The 13,344-nt window shown below is 45.2% G+C and overlaps 1 protein-coding gene across 1 annotated transcript in view; it reads left to right on the forward strand.

Annotated features, from left to right (window-relative positions):
• Positions 1-3,839: 3,839 nt before the first annotated feature.
• LOC139393327 (CUGBP Elav-like family member 2) overlaps positions 3,840-13,344 on the forward strand; it is a 225,931-nt gene continuing 216,426 nt past the window's right edge. Inside the window, exon 1 of the mRNA XM_071141897.1 lies at positions 3,840-3,991. Within this exon, the coding sequence (XP_070997998.1) occupies positions 3,939-3,991 (53 nt within the window). The 5' untranslated portion in view covers positions 3,840-3,938. The remainder of the gene's footprint in view (positions 3,992-13,344) is intronic.

The following is a 13,344-nucleotide window of genomic DNA, read 5'->3' on the forward strand; positions in this document are numbered from 1 at the left end:
GTGAAGGATGTGAGAGAGGGGTAGGCGTTGTGTGAGGATGTCCCCCCTCTCCTTTCCCCCGTGGCAAACTGACATCTTCCTACTCAGACTGACTGGCTCAGACTCACCTGTGTGTTGGAACACTATAGGTGTAAGACCTCACACCGGTCTCCGCTCCACCACTCTCCACTGAATTCGCCTGATGTCTTTCCATGAAGACACACACACACACACACTCACTGTAGTACAGCACGGCACATCCTCCCCGATAACTCTGCTTCCGACAGAGTGAGATGGAAATATAGATACGCAGATGACAGATGGGGGAAAGTCTCTATTTATTCTATATCTGTGGTATCCAGTAGGTAAACAATAGATAAGAAGCCTCAGTATCTCTCTCCCTCTCTGCCCACAATTTAGCGTTCCCTGATTGTGGCGTAGAACAAACAGACAAACAAACATGTTTATTGGGGCATTCTCTTGTGTGTGTGACTGTTTGTGAGTGAGCCATTTGCGTTAGATTTAAATCTAATTTGCGTCTCCCTGGGTTTTATCTCCGACATCCTGATTCGGTAGCTATGAAGCGGCACAGCCAACTGTTCCCTTGTTGTTTTGAAGGGAATGATTCTCATAAATGGAGCCTTTTCAGACAATGTTCATGTGGGTGTATAGCTTTAGGCATATTTGACAGGATCAAATGGCTTACACAGAGAAGGAAACACTGTCGTTTATGAAATAATCCCCCCATATTTATTTCATCCACATCCGTTTTCTCCCTCTGCCTCGTTTTTTCCCCTCCTTCCCGCCCCCCTAAATGAATTGAGGTAAAATGGGAATCTATATTCCGTGGGTGGTTTATAGATGGAGCCACTTTAAGATTTAAATTGCACATGACACATGTTTGATGTCATAAATCTCAGGCTTCTCTCTTCCGGTGGGCCTGAATGTTTCAAAGAAAAGTGCTGGAGGAGGGAAATGTTTTTAGAAAATAAAAAAAATGTGTTATGTTGTCCCATACACCAGATAGGTGTAGTGAAATGTGTTATGTTGTCCCATACACCAGATAGGTGTAGTGAAATGTGTTGTTTTACAGGGTCAGCTATAGTTGTACAGCACCCCTGGGGAAAATTCAGATTTTCCTCTTGTCGGCTCAGGTATTCCAACCAACGTCCTTTCGGTTACAGGCCCAACGCTCTAACCGCCAGGCTACATGCCCCTGTGTGTGTGTGTGTGCGTGTTTTAGCGCCAGACTTCAGACACGTGAACACCTAAGACGTCAAGACCACTATCGTGATTTTATGCAGAAATTAAAACCGTGCTGGGAAGAGACAAACTGATTGATCTATTGCTGTGTGTGTTGTGTGTGTATGTGTGTGTTGTGTGAGTATGTGTGTGATGAAGAGAGAGAGAGGGAGCGAGCGAGAAAGATAGAGAGATAGGGAGAGAGAGAGAGAGAGAGAGAGAGATGCTGTCAACTCTCCTTCCTCCTCCCGGAGTCTGAAGTCTGTAGATGTCCAATTCAGTCTATTTAAAGCATCGGCTCTCTCGCTGGTGAGAGAGGGAGGCTGTAGTTTTGGATTACTGTTATGTCTTTACCTTGAGAACACTGTTTTGCTATTCCAGCCTATTGGAGGGAGTGTGTATGTCATTCACAATTACATACAGTACATGTGCTATTTAACCACTCCAAGATGTGCAAGGTTAGAGAACCACAGACATCTGAAGTTTAAAATGTAGCGGACATATACCCAGAGGGGCTGTAGTAGTGGATGCAGGTATGTGCGGTATGAATGCACATAACAATCAAATCAAAATCAAATCAAATGTATTTATATAGCCCTTCTTAGATCAGCTGATATCTCAAAGTGCTGTACAGAAACCCAGCCTAAAACTCCAAACAGCAAGCATTACAGGTGTAGAATAACACACATAACCACGGACATTTTTGTGTTCCCTGTGTAGATCTGAAAGACCATGGTGTTAACCCCTCCTAGCCAACCAGGCACATCGGTGGAGCTATGACTTTATTGCTAAGTTATACCTATTTGATCATTCAGACTTGCAAGTGGTTGTCTTGGATGGGAGTCATTATATTGCATGTGTTTTCACATGATGAAAGACAACCATGGTGCCTTTCCGTATTCTTACTCCCTGTGAAGAAATAGGTCCGTTGAATCAAGTCTTTGATAAAGCTATAGCTCGATGTACATTCTTAGATAAAAGGTGCTATCTAGAACTGGGTTCTTCGAATGTGTCCATAGGATAACCATTTGAAGAACCCTTTTGGGTTCCATGTAGAGCCCATGGGTTCTACCTGTAACCAAAAATGGTTCTCCTTAGAACCAAAAATGGTTCTCCTATGAGGACAGCTGACAAAACCCTTTGGAAGTGTAGTGGTATTTTGGGAAATAAACCAAAGTACACCACAAAGAAATACCAACAACCAAAATGCTGTGTTGTACTGGGATGATATCTGTGTCAAGGTCTTTCCAGACAGCCACATTGTGTCATAACCGATTTTGTGGCTAGAAACAAAAACCTGACATAATTTTTTATTTTTTCACATTGGACCTTTGCCATGTTGGAGACTTTTGTCTCCCTGACCAACTTTAAACATCTGCTATCTGAGCAGCGAACCGATCGCTGCAGCTGTACATAGTCCATCTGTAAATAGCCCACCCAATTTACCTACCTCATCCCCATACTGTTTTTAGTTATTTACTTTTCTGCTCTTTTGCACACCTACTTGCACATGATCATCTGATCATTTATCACTCCAGTGTTAATCTTCTAAATTGTAATTATTCGCTCCTATGGCCTATTTATTGCCTACCTCCTCATGCCTTTTGCACACAATGTATATAGGCTCCTTTTTTTCTACTGTGTTATTGACTTGTTTATTGTTTACTCCATGTGTAACTCTGTGTTGTTCTGCTTTATCTTGGCCAGGTCGCAGTTGTAAATGAGAACTTGTTCTCAACTAGCCTACCTGGTTAAATAAAAGTGAAATAAAAAATAAATAAATACAATTTTGCAGCCTATAGTCATACTGTGCTGCAGCGTCACATCGGCTGAGAGGGGAGAGAGGAGCCGGGAAAAGAAAGTTGACTTTTATCAACAGGAAGTGAACAATGACAGTGTTTTGGCCTAATGAAAATAGATGGAGATGGCCTAACCCAGTATATTTTCCCTGCTCCATTAGATAAGCAGGCTACTACTGAACATAACTTCTAGATGCAGTGTCTACCTCTCTGAATAATTGCAATGAAATCCTATTGGGCCACCTGTAATAACAATTCATGGAATTTCTTATCTGTTCATAGCCAATGTTATGTTAGGCCTATAATTTGTGCGTTGAGGATAAGATTTTTTCCCCGATTTCATTCTGTATGGCATGAATTTGCACATTGATTTGAATGTAAATCAAGTCTAGCAGGACAGATGATGCAGGCAAGTCTACCACAGCTACCAATTGAAATAGGACACATTCAATAACAATTTGTGTGATATAATTGTATCCCTGTCGATAATCATTAGGCAAAGTGAACCTGGTTTATTTAAAAAAATAACAGGATGTGATGTGTGCATATGCCATGTTATTTCTGGGCAAATCTAATAAATAAGTTATAGCCTAGGTGATTATTGTAAAGACACAATTTCCGGTGCTTTGGATGAAAAGTGCTCTTGAATAAATAGTCACTAATGTGTTCTGTATAGGATCCTAATATTGTTTTATGAGGCTTTGGGGATGGCTGGAGAGGTGGAGAAATCGGTCGCTGTGTGTAGCGGCAGAGCGCAGGCTTTCAGCAGGGGGCGGAGGGAGAGAGCTATGACAGCGCTTATCACACAACCAAGAAGTAGGACGAGTTGCATCCTAGCGCTACTGTCATTTGCAGACGGAGTACAGCTCTCGCCGCTTTTGTTCAGCTATCGCGCCCCGTGCTGCTAGCTAGTCAACAATGGTTTCTATCATTTCAGACCTGGACCCACTGAAAAACTGGAACGTGTTAAGGTAAGTCCAAGTCCCGGTTTCTAGCTCGCCTTCATGAATGCAGCAGAAATGATAGGAGTGAATTGTTGAGATACCCTACGTGCGGTGCTGGGTGGGACGCGGGGGGCAAAGGGTTATCGCTGGTGAATGGATGTAGCGACTTATTCCGCGGACGCACCCACTTGCATTACTTTTGTCTTAAAGAGATACTGCGATATTCTGGTATTTAGCCTCTTTTACACTTATCCAGAGTCAAACTCGTGAATACTATCCGTATGCCTCTGCATGCAGTATGCCAATAGAGGAAGTTAGCGGTAGTTTTGCGTGCCAATGTTAACAATGACTGGAAGTCTACAGGTAAATTAACAATGCTACCCACAGTACAGCAGCAATACTGCGCCCTCGGCAGTTTTAAATGGGGCGATGTCGGGTCCTTTTTCGGTAAAGCTCTGTTGAGAACAATGTACTGTAGCTACTTTTGGATTTCTCTTTTCTCCCCCTCTGCTGTCGTGTCTGACGCATGCAAACTGCTCATCAGCCCTTCATCTTATTAACCCTTGGTGATCTTCCCTCTCGCACCGTGGACCACAAAGTTCCTCAACAATTTACAGTTGCCGATACCGTAGACTCTGGGCACCATCATCATCCTCACCGACCGGTAGCCTAGACTACTGTTTTTGAGAGCTGCGTTTTCACAACGCCCTGGAGTCACATAGGCTACGTATTTATTGCAAATGAAGCATTGAGGGAACATTTATTGCAAGTTTATATCCCCTTCACGTAGCTCTCTTTTGTTAATGAAAAACTGTCATTTACAGTTTAGCCTAAAACATTCCTTTTTTTTTTTTTTTAACACAACATGTTTAGCTTACCAAAGGAAGATGCGTTACTCTGCTCCGTCTCTGCACCTCCTGAAGGAATACACTTTTATTGCTTCAAGTTTTCACATCCCATTTTCAGAGCAATGTGTAGCCTACTTTCATTATAGTGCTCAGCAAGGTCATTTCCTGAAAGAATGTTGTGAAGCTAGCTGAGAAAATAACCTACCCGCGCTCAGAGCCGCTGGAAGTAAGGGTGCTGAAGGTGCTACAGCACCACCTGAAAAATCTGAATAAAAATATATTTTTCCACAAAAGTAGTGCACTGGGGCTTTAAAAGTCCTGTATTAGCCACACCCCCAAACTACTTCCCACAGCTATGCCTGTACCTGTGGTCCTCTGTCCAGTTCCTCTCTGTTTCCCTCCTCCAGGACTGTCTTACAGCTACAACACTATAGGTTACACCAATATATATGGCTCTGGGCTACACCAACACTCTACCCTAACACTTCATGTTACCATCTAATAGCCTACACCTGCAAAATGTGTATTAATGCATTCACTGTCATTTGACATTTTAGTCGGCATTTGTGCATTTTAAATGCTGGAATTTGAATATTGAAGACTTTTGATACTAAATAAGTCATGATAATTCCCTCGACGGACTCCTCATCAGCAGAGATGGTCTAGTTCTGATTCTGAAATTCTATTTTCAGTTTGAGAAGCCACGGTGACGATGGAGCACGAGGCTCCAGAAATCTCATGCAGAGCTTAAAAAGTCCTCTTTTAATGCTGCTTTTTATCATTCCCTATTTAAATATCCCTTATTTCTTACTAGAAATTCCTCATCAATAAATCAGGAATAAAAAATATATATCTATCACAGGAACCCTAAAGAACATGCTTATTGCTGCTGTGACTGTGAGCCTGTGAAGACGGGATGATGTCAGTCTAGCCTTATAGTGATGGCCCCATGGAGCCTGGGGCATGAAATGGCTTGTGGCACTGACCCGTACACACTCACATTAAAAGGTGAAGATGGGGAGGATGACCCACTGTTTCTCTACGGAGGCTATTTCCTGTCTTTCCTATTCCACTGATCTGTTTGGTTAACCAGGATGCCCCTCTGGGTGATAGAGAATCTTCGTAATATTGGCAGTTGGTACCTCTGATGAGTATATCGGGGAAAGGAATTCTTGGCATTTTCAGTCAACTTTTGCATGTGTGAATGAAATAGTCTCTCTTTTCTAAGTGGACATACACACACACACTGCGCTGGTAAGCGGAGGGCGGGCCCCGACCATTGAGGGATGTAATCTGTTGTTGAAGGACAGGATGAGAGATGAGTGGGGGAGGATGAGGAGGGGAGTGATGGAGGGGTATTTGTCTCTCTCTCTATTAAACCTCTGCTGCTTTAGATTAGCTGCAGGAGCAGCTGTCCCTCTCTCAAGACTGAGCATCTTAATAAAGACCAGCTTAGGGCTGGCCCTCCACACACACACATCCTCTTCTATCTCCCCCTTCTCTTTTTCTCTTTCCTTCTGTCTCTTTTCTCTTTCACTGTTAGCTTAGTGTATTATAATGAAGCAACTCTGTGCTTCTTCTCCGAGGCACAGCCGCATCTCCCTAATGAGGATCACCTCCGACAGACACACACACACACACACACACACACACACACACACACACACACACACACACACACACACACACACACACACACACACACACACACACACCATTAAGACACCGACAGTCCCAACCACCTCTGTCACATACAATTAGCAGCAATCCCTGTAGCGTGGTATATTTTGTGCATGGCGTTATTGTGGGGTTGGATAATATGCAGGACCGAAGAAGTACAATCTCTCCGTTATCTTGGATGTGGTGTACACTGTATTATCTTGGATGTGGTGTACACTGTATTATCTTGGATGTGGTGTACACTGTATTATCTTGGATGTTGTGTACACTGTATTATCTTGGATGTTGTGTACACTGTATTATCTTGGATGTGGTGTACACTGTATTATCTTGGATGTGGTGTACACTGTATTATCTTGGATGTGGTGTACACTGTATTATCTTGGATGTGGTGTAAACTGTATTATCTTGGATGTGGTGTACACTGCATTATCTTGGATGTTGTGTACACTGTATTATCTTGGATGTGGTGTACACTGTATTATATTGGATGTTATGTACACTGTATTATCTTGGATGTTGTGTACACTGTATTATCTTGGATGTGGTGTACACTGTATTATCTTGGATGTTGTGCAAACTGTATTATCTTGGATGTTGTGTACACTGTAGCTTCTGGTATAGTTTGTTGAGATGATTATGTGGTCTCACATTTATATCATTTTGCTCTCATTCCGGAGTATTCAGCATATGACCGTCCATCATGCCCACTGCACTGTACGGAACGTGGGTTCATTTGCTGTTGTCAGAGGACACATTCCTAAAGATCTAATAGGAAATACATCTAATGAAGTCGGTTTGATATGATGTATCTGATGTGTGACCGATAGGGGAGGTTGTGTGGAGGTGAGTGGTGCTGAAGGATAATAACATGTTGATATGAAGACTGTTAGAAAACCAACGTGTACTGAATGTGCCGATTTCAACCGAAACAGAGTATTATTTCTAAGGTTCTCGATCTGTGTCTTAACAATAATCTGCCTGCTGCTCCAGATGGATATGAACCATCTGCACCCTCCTCTGGTCCTCTGGTCCTCTGGTCCTCTGGTCCCCTGATCCTCTGATCCTCTGGTCCTCTGGTCCTCTGCTCCTCTGGGTCCTCTGGTCCTCTGCTCCTCTGGGTCCTCTGGTCCCCTGGTCCTCTGGGTCCTCTGGTCCCCTGGTCCTCTGGTCCTCTGGTCCTCTGGTCCCCTGGTCCTCTGGTCCTCTGGTCCTCTGGTCCCCTGGTCCTCTGGTCCTCTGGTCCCCTGGTCCTCTGGTCCCCCGGTCCTCTGGTCCCCCGGTCCACTGGTCCTCTGATCCCCTGGACCTCAGCTTACTTCATCCTTATCTGATCAACTCCAGGGTGTGGCTGCTGCAGCCTTTCACCAGCTCCATCTGACTATCATACATTTATCACGAACACACACACATGAACACACACACATGAACACACACACATGAACACACACACACACACACACATGAACACACACACACACACACACACACACACACACATGAACACACACACACCCACACACACACACACACACATGAACACACACACACACACACACATGATTGCATCCAGACAAAAATATCCCGTATATGCACGTATGTCCGTGCATACATACATGCATACGCACGTACACACAAAGCTCAGTTTATCTGTGTAACAAAGTGTTGTTGTGGGGTGTAACAAAGTGTTGTTGTGGGGTGTAACAAAGTGTTGTTGTGGGGTGTAACAAAGTGTTACAGTGAGGACAGTCAGCCTCTCCTATTCTGAATAGCAGTTCAGTTATTCCATAATGAGAAACAGCATGCTTATTAATTCCACCTGATTACATCCAGAATTACACTTAGCACACACACGGAGCAATGACAAGGTAGGTCTGTTATTAGATTAGGGAGCGAGGAGAAGTCAGGTTTGTATTCTATTACAGGGCTGGTTAAATAACTGTTGGATGTAAACTCTGATGCCTGCCAATATGAGAGAGAGAGAGAGAGAGAGAGAGAGAGAGAGAGAGAGAGAGAGAGAGAGAGAGAGAGAGAGAGAGAGAGAGAGAGAGAGAGAGAGAGAGAGAGAGAGAGAGAGAGAGAGAGAGAGAGAGAGAGAGAGAGAGAGAGAGAGAGAGAGAGAGAGAGAGAGAGAGAGAGAGAGAGAGAGAGAGAGAGAGAGAGAGAGAGAGAGAGAGAGAGAGAGAGAGAGAGAGAGAGAGAGAGAGAGAGAGAGAGAGAGAGAGAGAGAGAGAGAGAGAGAGAGAGAGAGAGAGAGAGAGAGAGAGAGAGAGAGAGATTGATTGATTGATTGATTGATTGATTTAACGATAAACAATGTAGAAACCCTTTGGAGTGTAAGGTAATGATCTAGGACCGGAGCCTCACTAACTTGAGATGCGCGCGTGACGCACTGCTGCTCCAAGCATGTGTAAATCATGTGTTAACGTCACTGGGAAGGACATTTGCAGGAAAAGTTGAATTACCCACACACACACACACACACACAGATCTCAGGTCTGGATTATTCAGACATGATAAATCATAAACGGATGTTCATTCAATCACACAGTGAGCCCTTTGGACCCTGGTCACAAATAGTGCACTATATTGAGAATAGGGTGCCATTTGGGGTGCAGTCAATAACAGCATCGATAAGCCATAGGCTCTTTTCACCTGTGGCCAATCATGTAAATAATGTATGATCTGTCGACCACACAAGTGCCCCAGTCTGGAAACGGAAGTGTATGTGGAGTGACTTTGTCACTAGGGGATTTGAGTATAGATGAAGGAGTAGGAGGGGTTGGAGGATTGGGAGTAGGAGGGGTTGGAGGATTGGGAGGGCGGAGGGGATTGGGGTGGGGAGGGGGTCATTGAGCATTTGACCCAGTGTTAGTTTGAATTAATCCAGTTAAATGTGGATCTGACTCAGTGTGGCTTTATCCCCAAGACACAAATCTATCTACCTAATTACTGAGGACAGTGTCTGTCTGATGCGGATTAAATCTGTAGTGTGTGTGTATGTGTGTGTGTCCGTAGCCTGCTAACCCCTGCAGGTCATAGGATCACACACACGGAGTCTAAATCCACCCTTTGCGGTTGAACAGTGGCAGGGACAGCTGTGGTCCTGGCTTTTCATCTGCACCCCAATGGATGTGCATTGTGTGGCCAGTGTGAGTGTGACACCAGGCTGGGTAGAGACGGGGGGTGAGGCCCCTAGCCTGGATCTAGTGGTTCTGGTGTGGAAGTGGACATTATATGCTCAGCATTATTCTCAGTGTTTTAAGAGAGCCTCTCTGAAACAAAACATTGACCGTAAGCCTGGGCAATGCAATGACCGACAGGGTTGTTAAAGTGAAAGTGATGAATGGAGAGAGTGATGAAACCACTCTGACCCGTGGCGTTAGAAAGGAAAGAGGTGAAGAGCAAACCAGGCAGGGTGGTAGACGGAGAGAGAGCAGGGGGGAGAGGTCGGTTAGCCTGCTCGTCTGTGATGGACTCCGGTCACCACGGCGATTCACTCTTCAGCTGGACCCCTGTCAATCAAAGCATTGTAACCCGGGAGCGGGGGCGGGGGATATTGTGCCACGGCAATGATGGGAACAATACAGTGTTCAGTGTTTCTGTGTGAATGGCTCAGACGTTGGGGTGCGGGGAGAGGGGGGTGCGGGGAGAGGGGGGTGCGGGGAGAGGGGGGTGCGGGGAGAAGGGGGGGCGGGGAGAGGGGGGGCGCGGGGAGAGGGGGGGTGCGGGGAGAGGGGGGTGCGGGCAGAGGGGGGAGCGGGGAGAGGGGGGGTGCGGGGATAGGGGGAGTGCTGGGAGAGGGGGAGAGGGGGGGTGCGGGGGGAGGGGGAGAGGGGGGTGCGGGGAGAGGGGGAGTGCTGGGTGAGGGTGATGGGGGGGTGCGGGGAGAGGGGGAGTGCGGGGAGAGGGGGGAAGGGGAGAGGGGGATGAATTCTTCCACGTCAAACCCCCGAAATCAGTTGAAGATAATTACATATTTTAGCTCAGCGAGCTGGATAAAACCGTGAGAGAGACAAAGGAGGGAGAGGGAGAGACAGAGAGAGAGAATGCGAACAGGAGAGAAAAGGGGGAGGGGCATGACACCCATCATCTCAGATTGTTCTGAAATTGTTTCTGTTGTTAGAAACAGAAGATTAACATTCTTGCAACATTCTTTTGTTCAAATGTCATTTTAGAAATAGGCAAATCGATTGCACCCAATTTGGCCACTTTAATGTATAGGATTCACATTCTATTCAATAAATATAGTACCCAACATCTGATTTAGTCCAAACATCTTCCTACCATTGAGTAAGTCAAATTCCATTATCAGTTATCTGTCTAACAGGTGGTATTATAATAACAATATTAATCATTTATTAAACTTCTATAGAATCTCAAAGCACTTCAACAGCAACAAAACAACACGCAATATACAGTGTCATGACAGGTCAACCAATCGGGGCCAAGTCTTCTCTCTGGAGATTAAGAGGGTTGGTTCATGGCTTGAGGGAGGGAGCTGGTCTGAGGATGCTAGATGATGGTGATGGAGTCTGCTGGTGATCTTGTAGAGGGCAAGTCTGGGGACCAGCCTGAGCTACTGGACTTCTCTTCTTCCAATCTGTGTAGCGCTGCTCACCAGAAAGCTCACCACACAAAGTTCAGAATAGTAGCCAGTCGTCCTCACCACAAGCTCTCTGTCTCGGCTGTATTCCTCTCCCATTCCTCTCACACTTTCAGGCCAGTCCTGAAATCAAGCTCTCTGTCTCGGCTGTATTCCTCTCCCATTCCTCTCACACTTTCAGGCCAGTCCTGAAATCAAGCTCTCTGTCTCGGCTGTATTCCTCTCCCATTCCTCTCACACTTTCAGGCCAGTCCTGAAATCAAGCTCTCAAAGGATCCGGAACTGGCAGCCAGGTGAAACAGAAAAGTTACTAACATTTATTTTTCTATTCAATTTTTTTATGTGTGTATTTTTTACCCCTTTTTCGGGATATCTAATTGGTAGTTACAGTCTTGTCCCATTGCTGCAACTCCCGTACGGACTCGGGAGAGGCGAAAGTCGATAGCCACGCATCCTCTGAAACACGACCTTGCCAAACCGCACTTCTTAACACACTGCTCGCTTAGCCCAGAATCCAACCGCACCAATGTGTCGGAGGAAACACCGTACGACTGGTAACTGAAATTAGCGTGCATGCACCCGACCCGCCACAAGGAGTCGCTAGAGCGCGATGGGACAAGAATGGCCAAACCCTAACCCGGACAACGCCTTGGCCAATTGTGCGCCGCCTTATGGGTTTCCCAGTCATGGCCGGCTGTGACACAGCCTGGGATCAAACCCTGGTCTGTAGTGTCTCTAGCACTGCTGTGCCACCCGGGAGGCCCTCAGATGCATTTTCTAAACAAAAACATTATCCAGCCAGCTAGCCAAAACAAAAAGATTTGCAAATCTCAAAAACACCAGATATATGCAATAAAAAAATGGGGGAAAAACACATACTTTTTTTATTTATGTAGAATATTTACAAAGCTCGATGCCTAGGCTTCCTCACAGCGCCATGGCAACCATGATATGGAGCTGCTGCTTAAACTATTGCTTCTTCATCCTATGTGATGTATTCCCTGTGAATCTAATTTCCCTGTTCAGAGAAATTAGCCATTGAAGTCGCTTGCATTATTTACTATAAATGAGTGTGAAAGTAATAGGTTTTGCCCACTAGATGCCGCTGTTCCTGCTACTGCCATAACCTTTTATCAATTTTGCTCAGGTAGCACGCACACACACATCTTTGAGTTGAAAACCAATAGCTTTAGCTCATAAGGAAAATAAATTATGTGGTCATCCTCACAATTCAAGCCAGTCCTCCATGAAAGCCAATCAGTTTGTCCTCCTCTTAGCAACCTAATGCTTCAACCCAAATGTCCTTGAATAGTCCAACAGCTCTCAGACAGGCCTATCCCTATGGTGCAATTCTCATTTGAAGACTTTTCCTACAAGCCCAACATTTTGTTGGGAATGGGCTTGTGACTAAAATGTTGTGACAACCCTGATAAAAAGGATAAACCATTGCATGTCAGTCTTTTGTTTTTCAATACAATTATTAGAAAAACATATCTACATGGAGAGAGAGAGAGAGAGAGAGAGAGAGAGAGAGAGAGAGAGAGAGGAGAAGGGTTACACTAAACAGGCCTAAACTGAAACATAATCAATCATAGTAGGATAGTGTTAGTAATAATATTACCATGTCATTTACCATTTCCCACCTATTTGTCTCTTCCCATAGACAGATCAGTGTGTATAAGACATGCTATATCCGTGTTGTGGTGACTGTGATGTGTTCTCCCTCCCTTCCACTGAGAGGTTCAACTCTGTGTGTCAGCCATATACCCGGGAAACATGCTGGCTTAAAAGCCTCCGTGGCGCTGTCTCATGCATGTCTCTCTCTGTGTGCGGTGTGCAACACTGAACTGTGACAGAATAAGAAACACACACACCACGCTGACAAATGCATGAGGCAGAACCACCGAGGCTTTTAAGGCAGCATGTTCCCCTGTATATGGCTGTTTGTGGCTGTTATCAGATGTTGTATTTTTTGGGGGATGTTATCCGACACACGTTTCAGGGACGTGCTCTGTTTGATACATTCCCGCATCCCTCTCTTTTTATGCAGTGGCACACACATTCTCACACCCCACGGCCATGTCAGGACCCCTCTCTCTGTGCCATATCCCAGGGCTTTGCCTGACTGAGTGTTGTAGCATGTGGCTGCTATAGAAGCCATCTCCGGTGGCACTATAGTAGATAAGCTTAGTCATCCGTCGTCAGCCCTGGGTGTCTAGTCAGTCGACTACTTAAAACACACACAC

Source organism: Oncorhynchus clarkii, chromosome 33 (genome assembly GCF_045791955.1).
Source record: "Oncorhynchus clarkii lewisi isolate Uvic-CL-2024 chromosome 33, UVic_Ocla_1.0, whole genome shotgun sequence".
Classification (NCBI taxonomy): domain Eukaryota; kingdom Metazoa; phylum Chordata; class Actinopteri; order Salmoniformes; family Salmonidae; genus Oncorhynchus; species Oncorhynchus clarkii.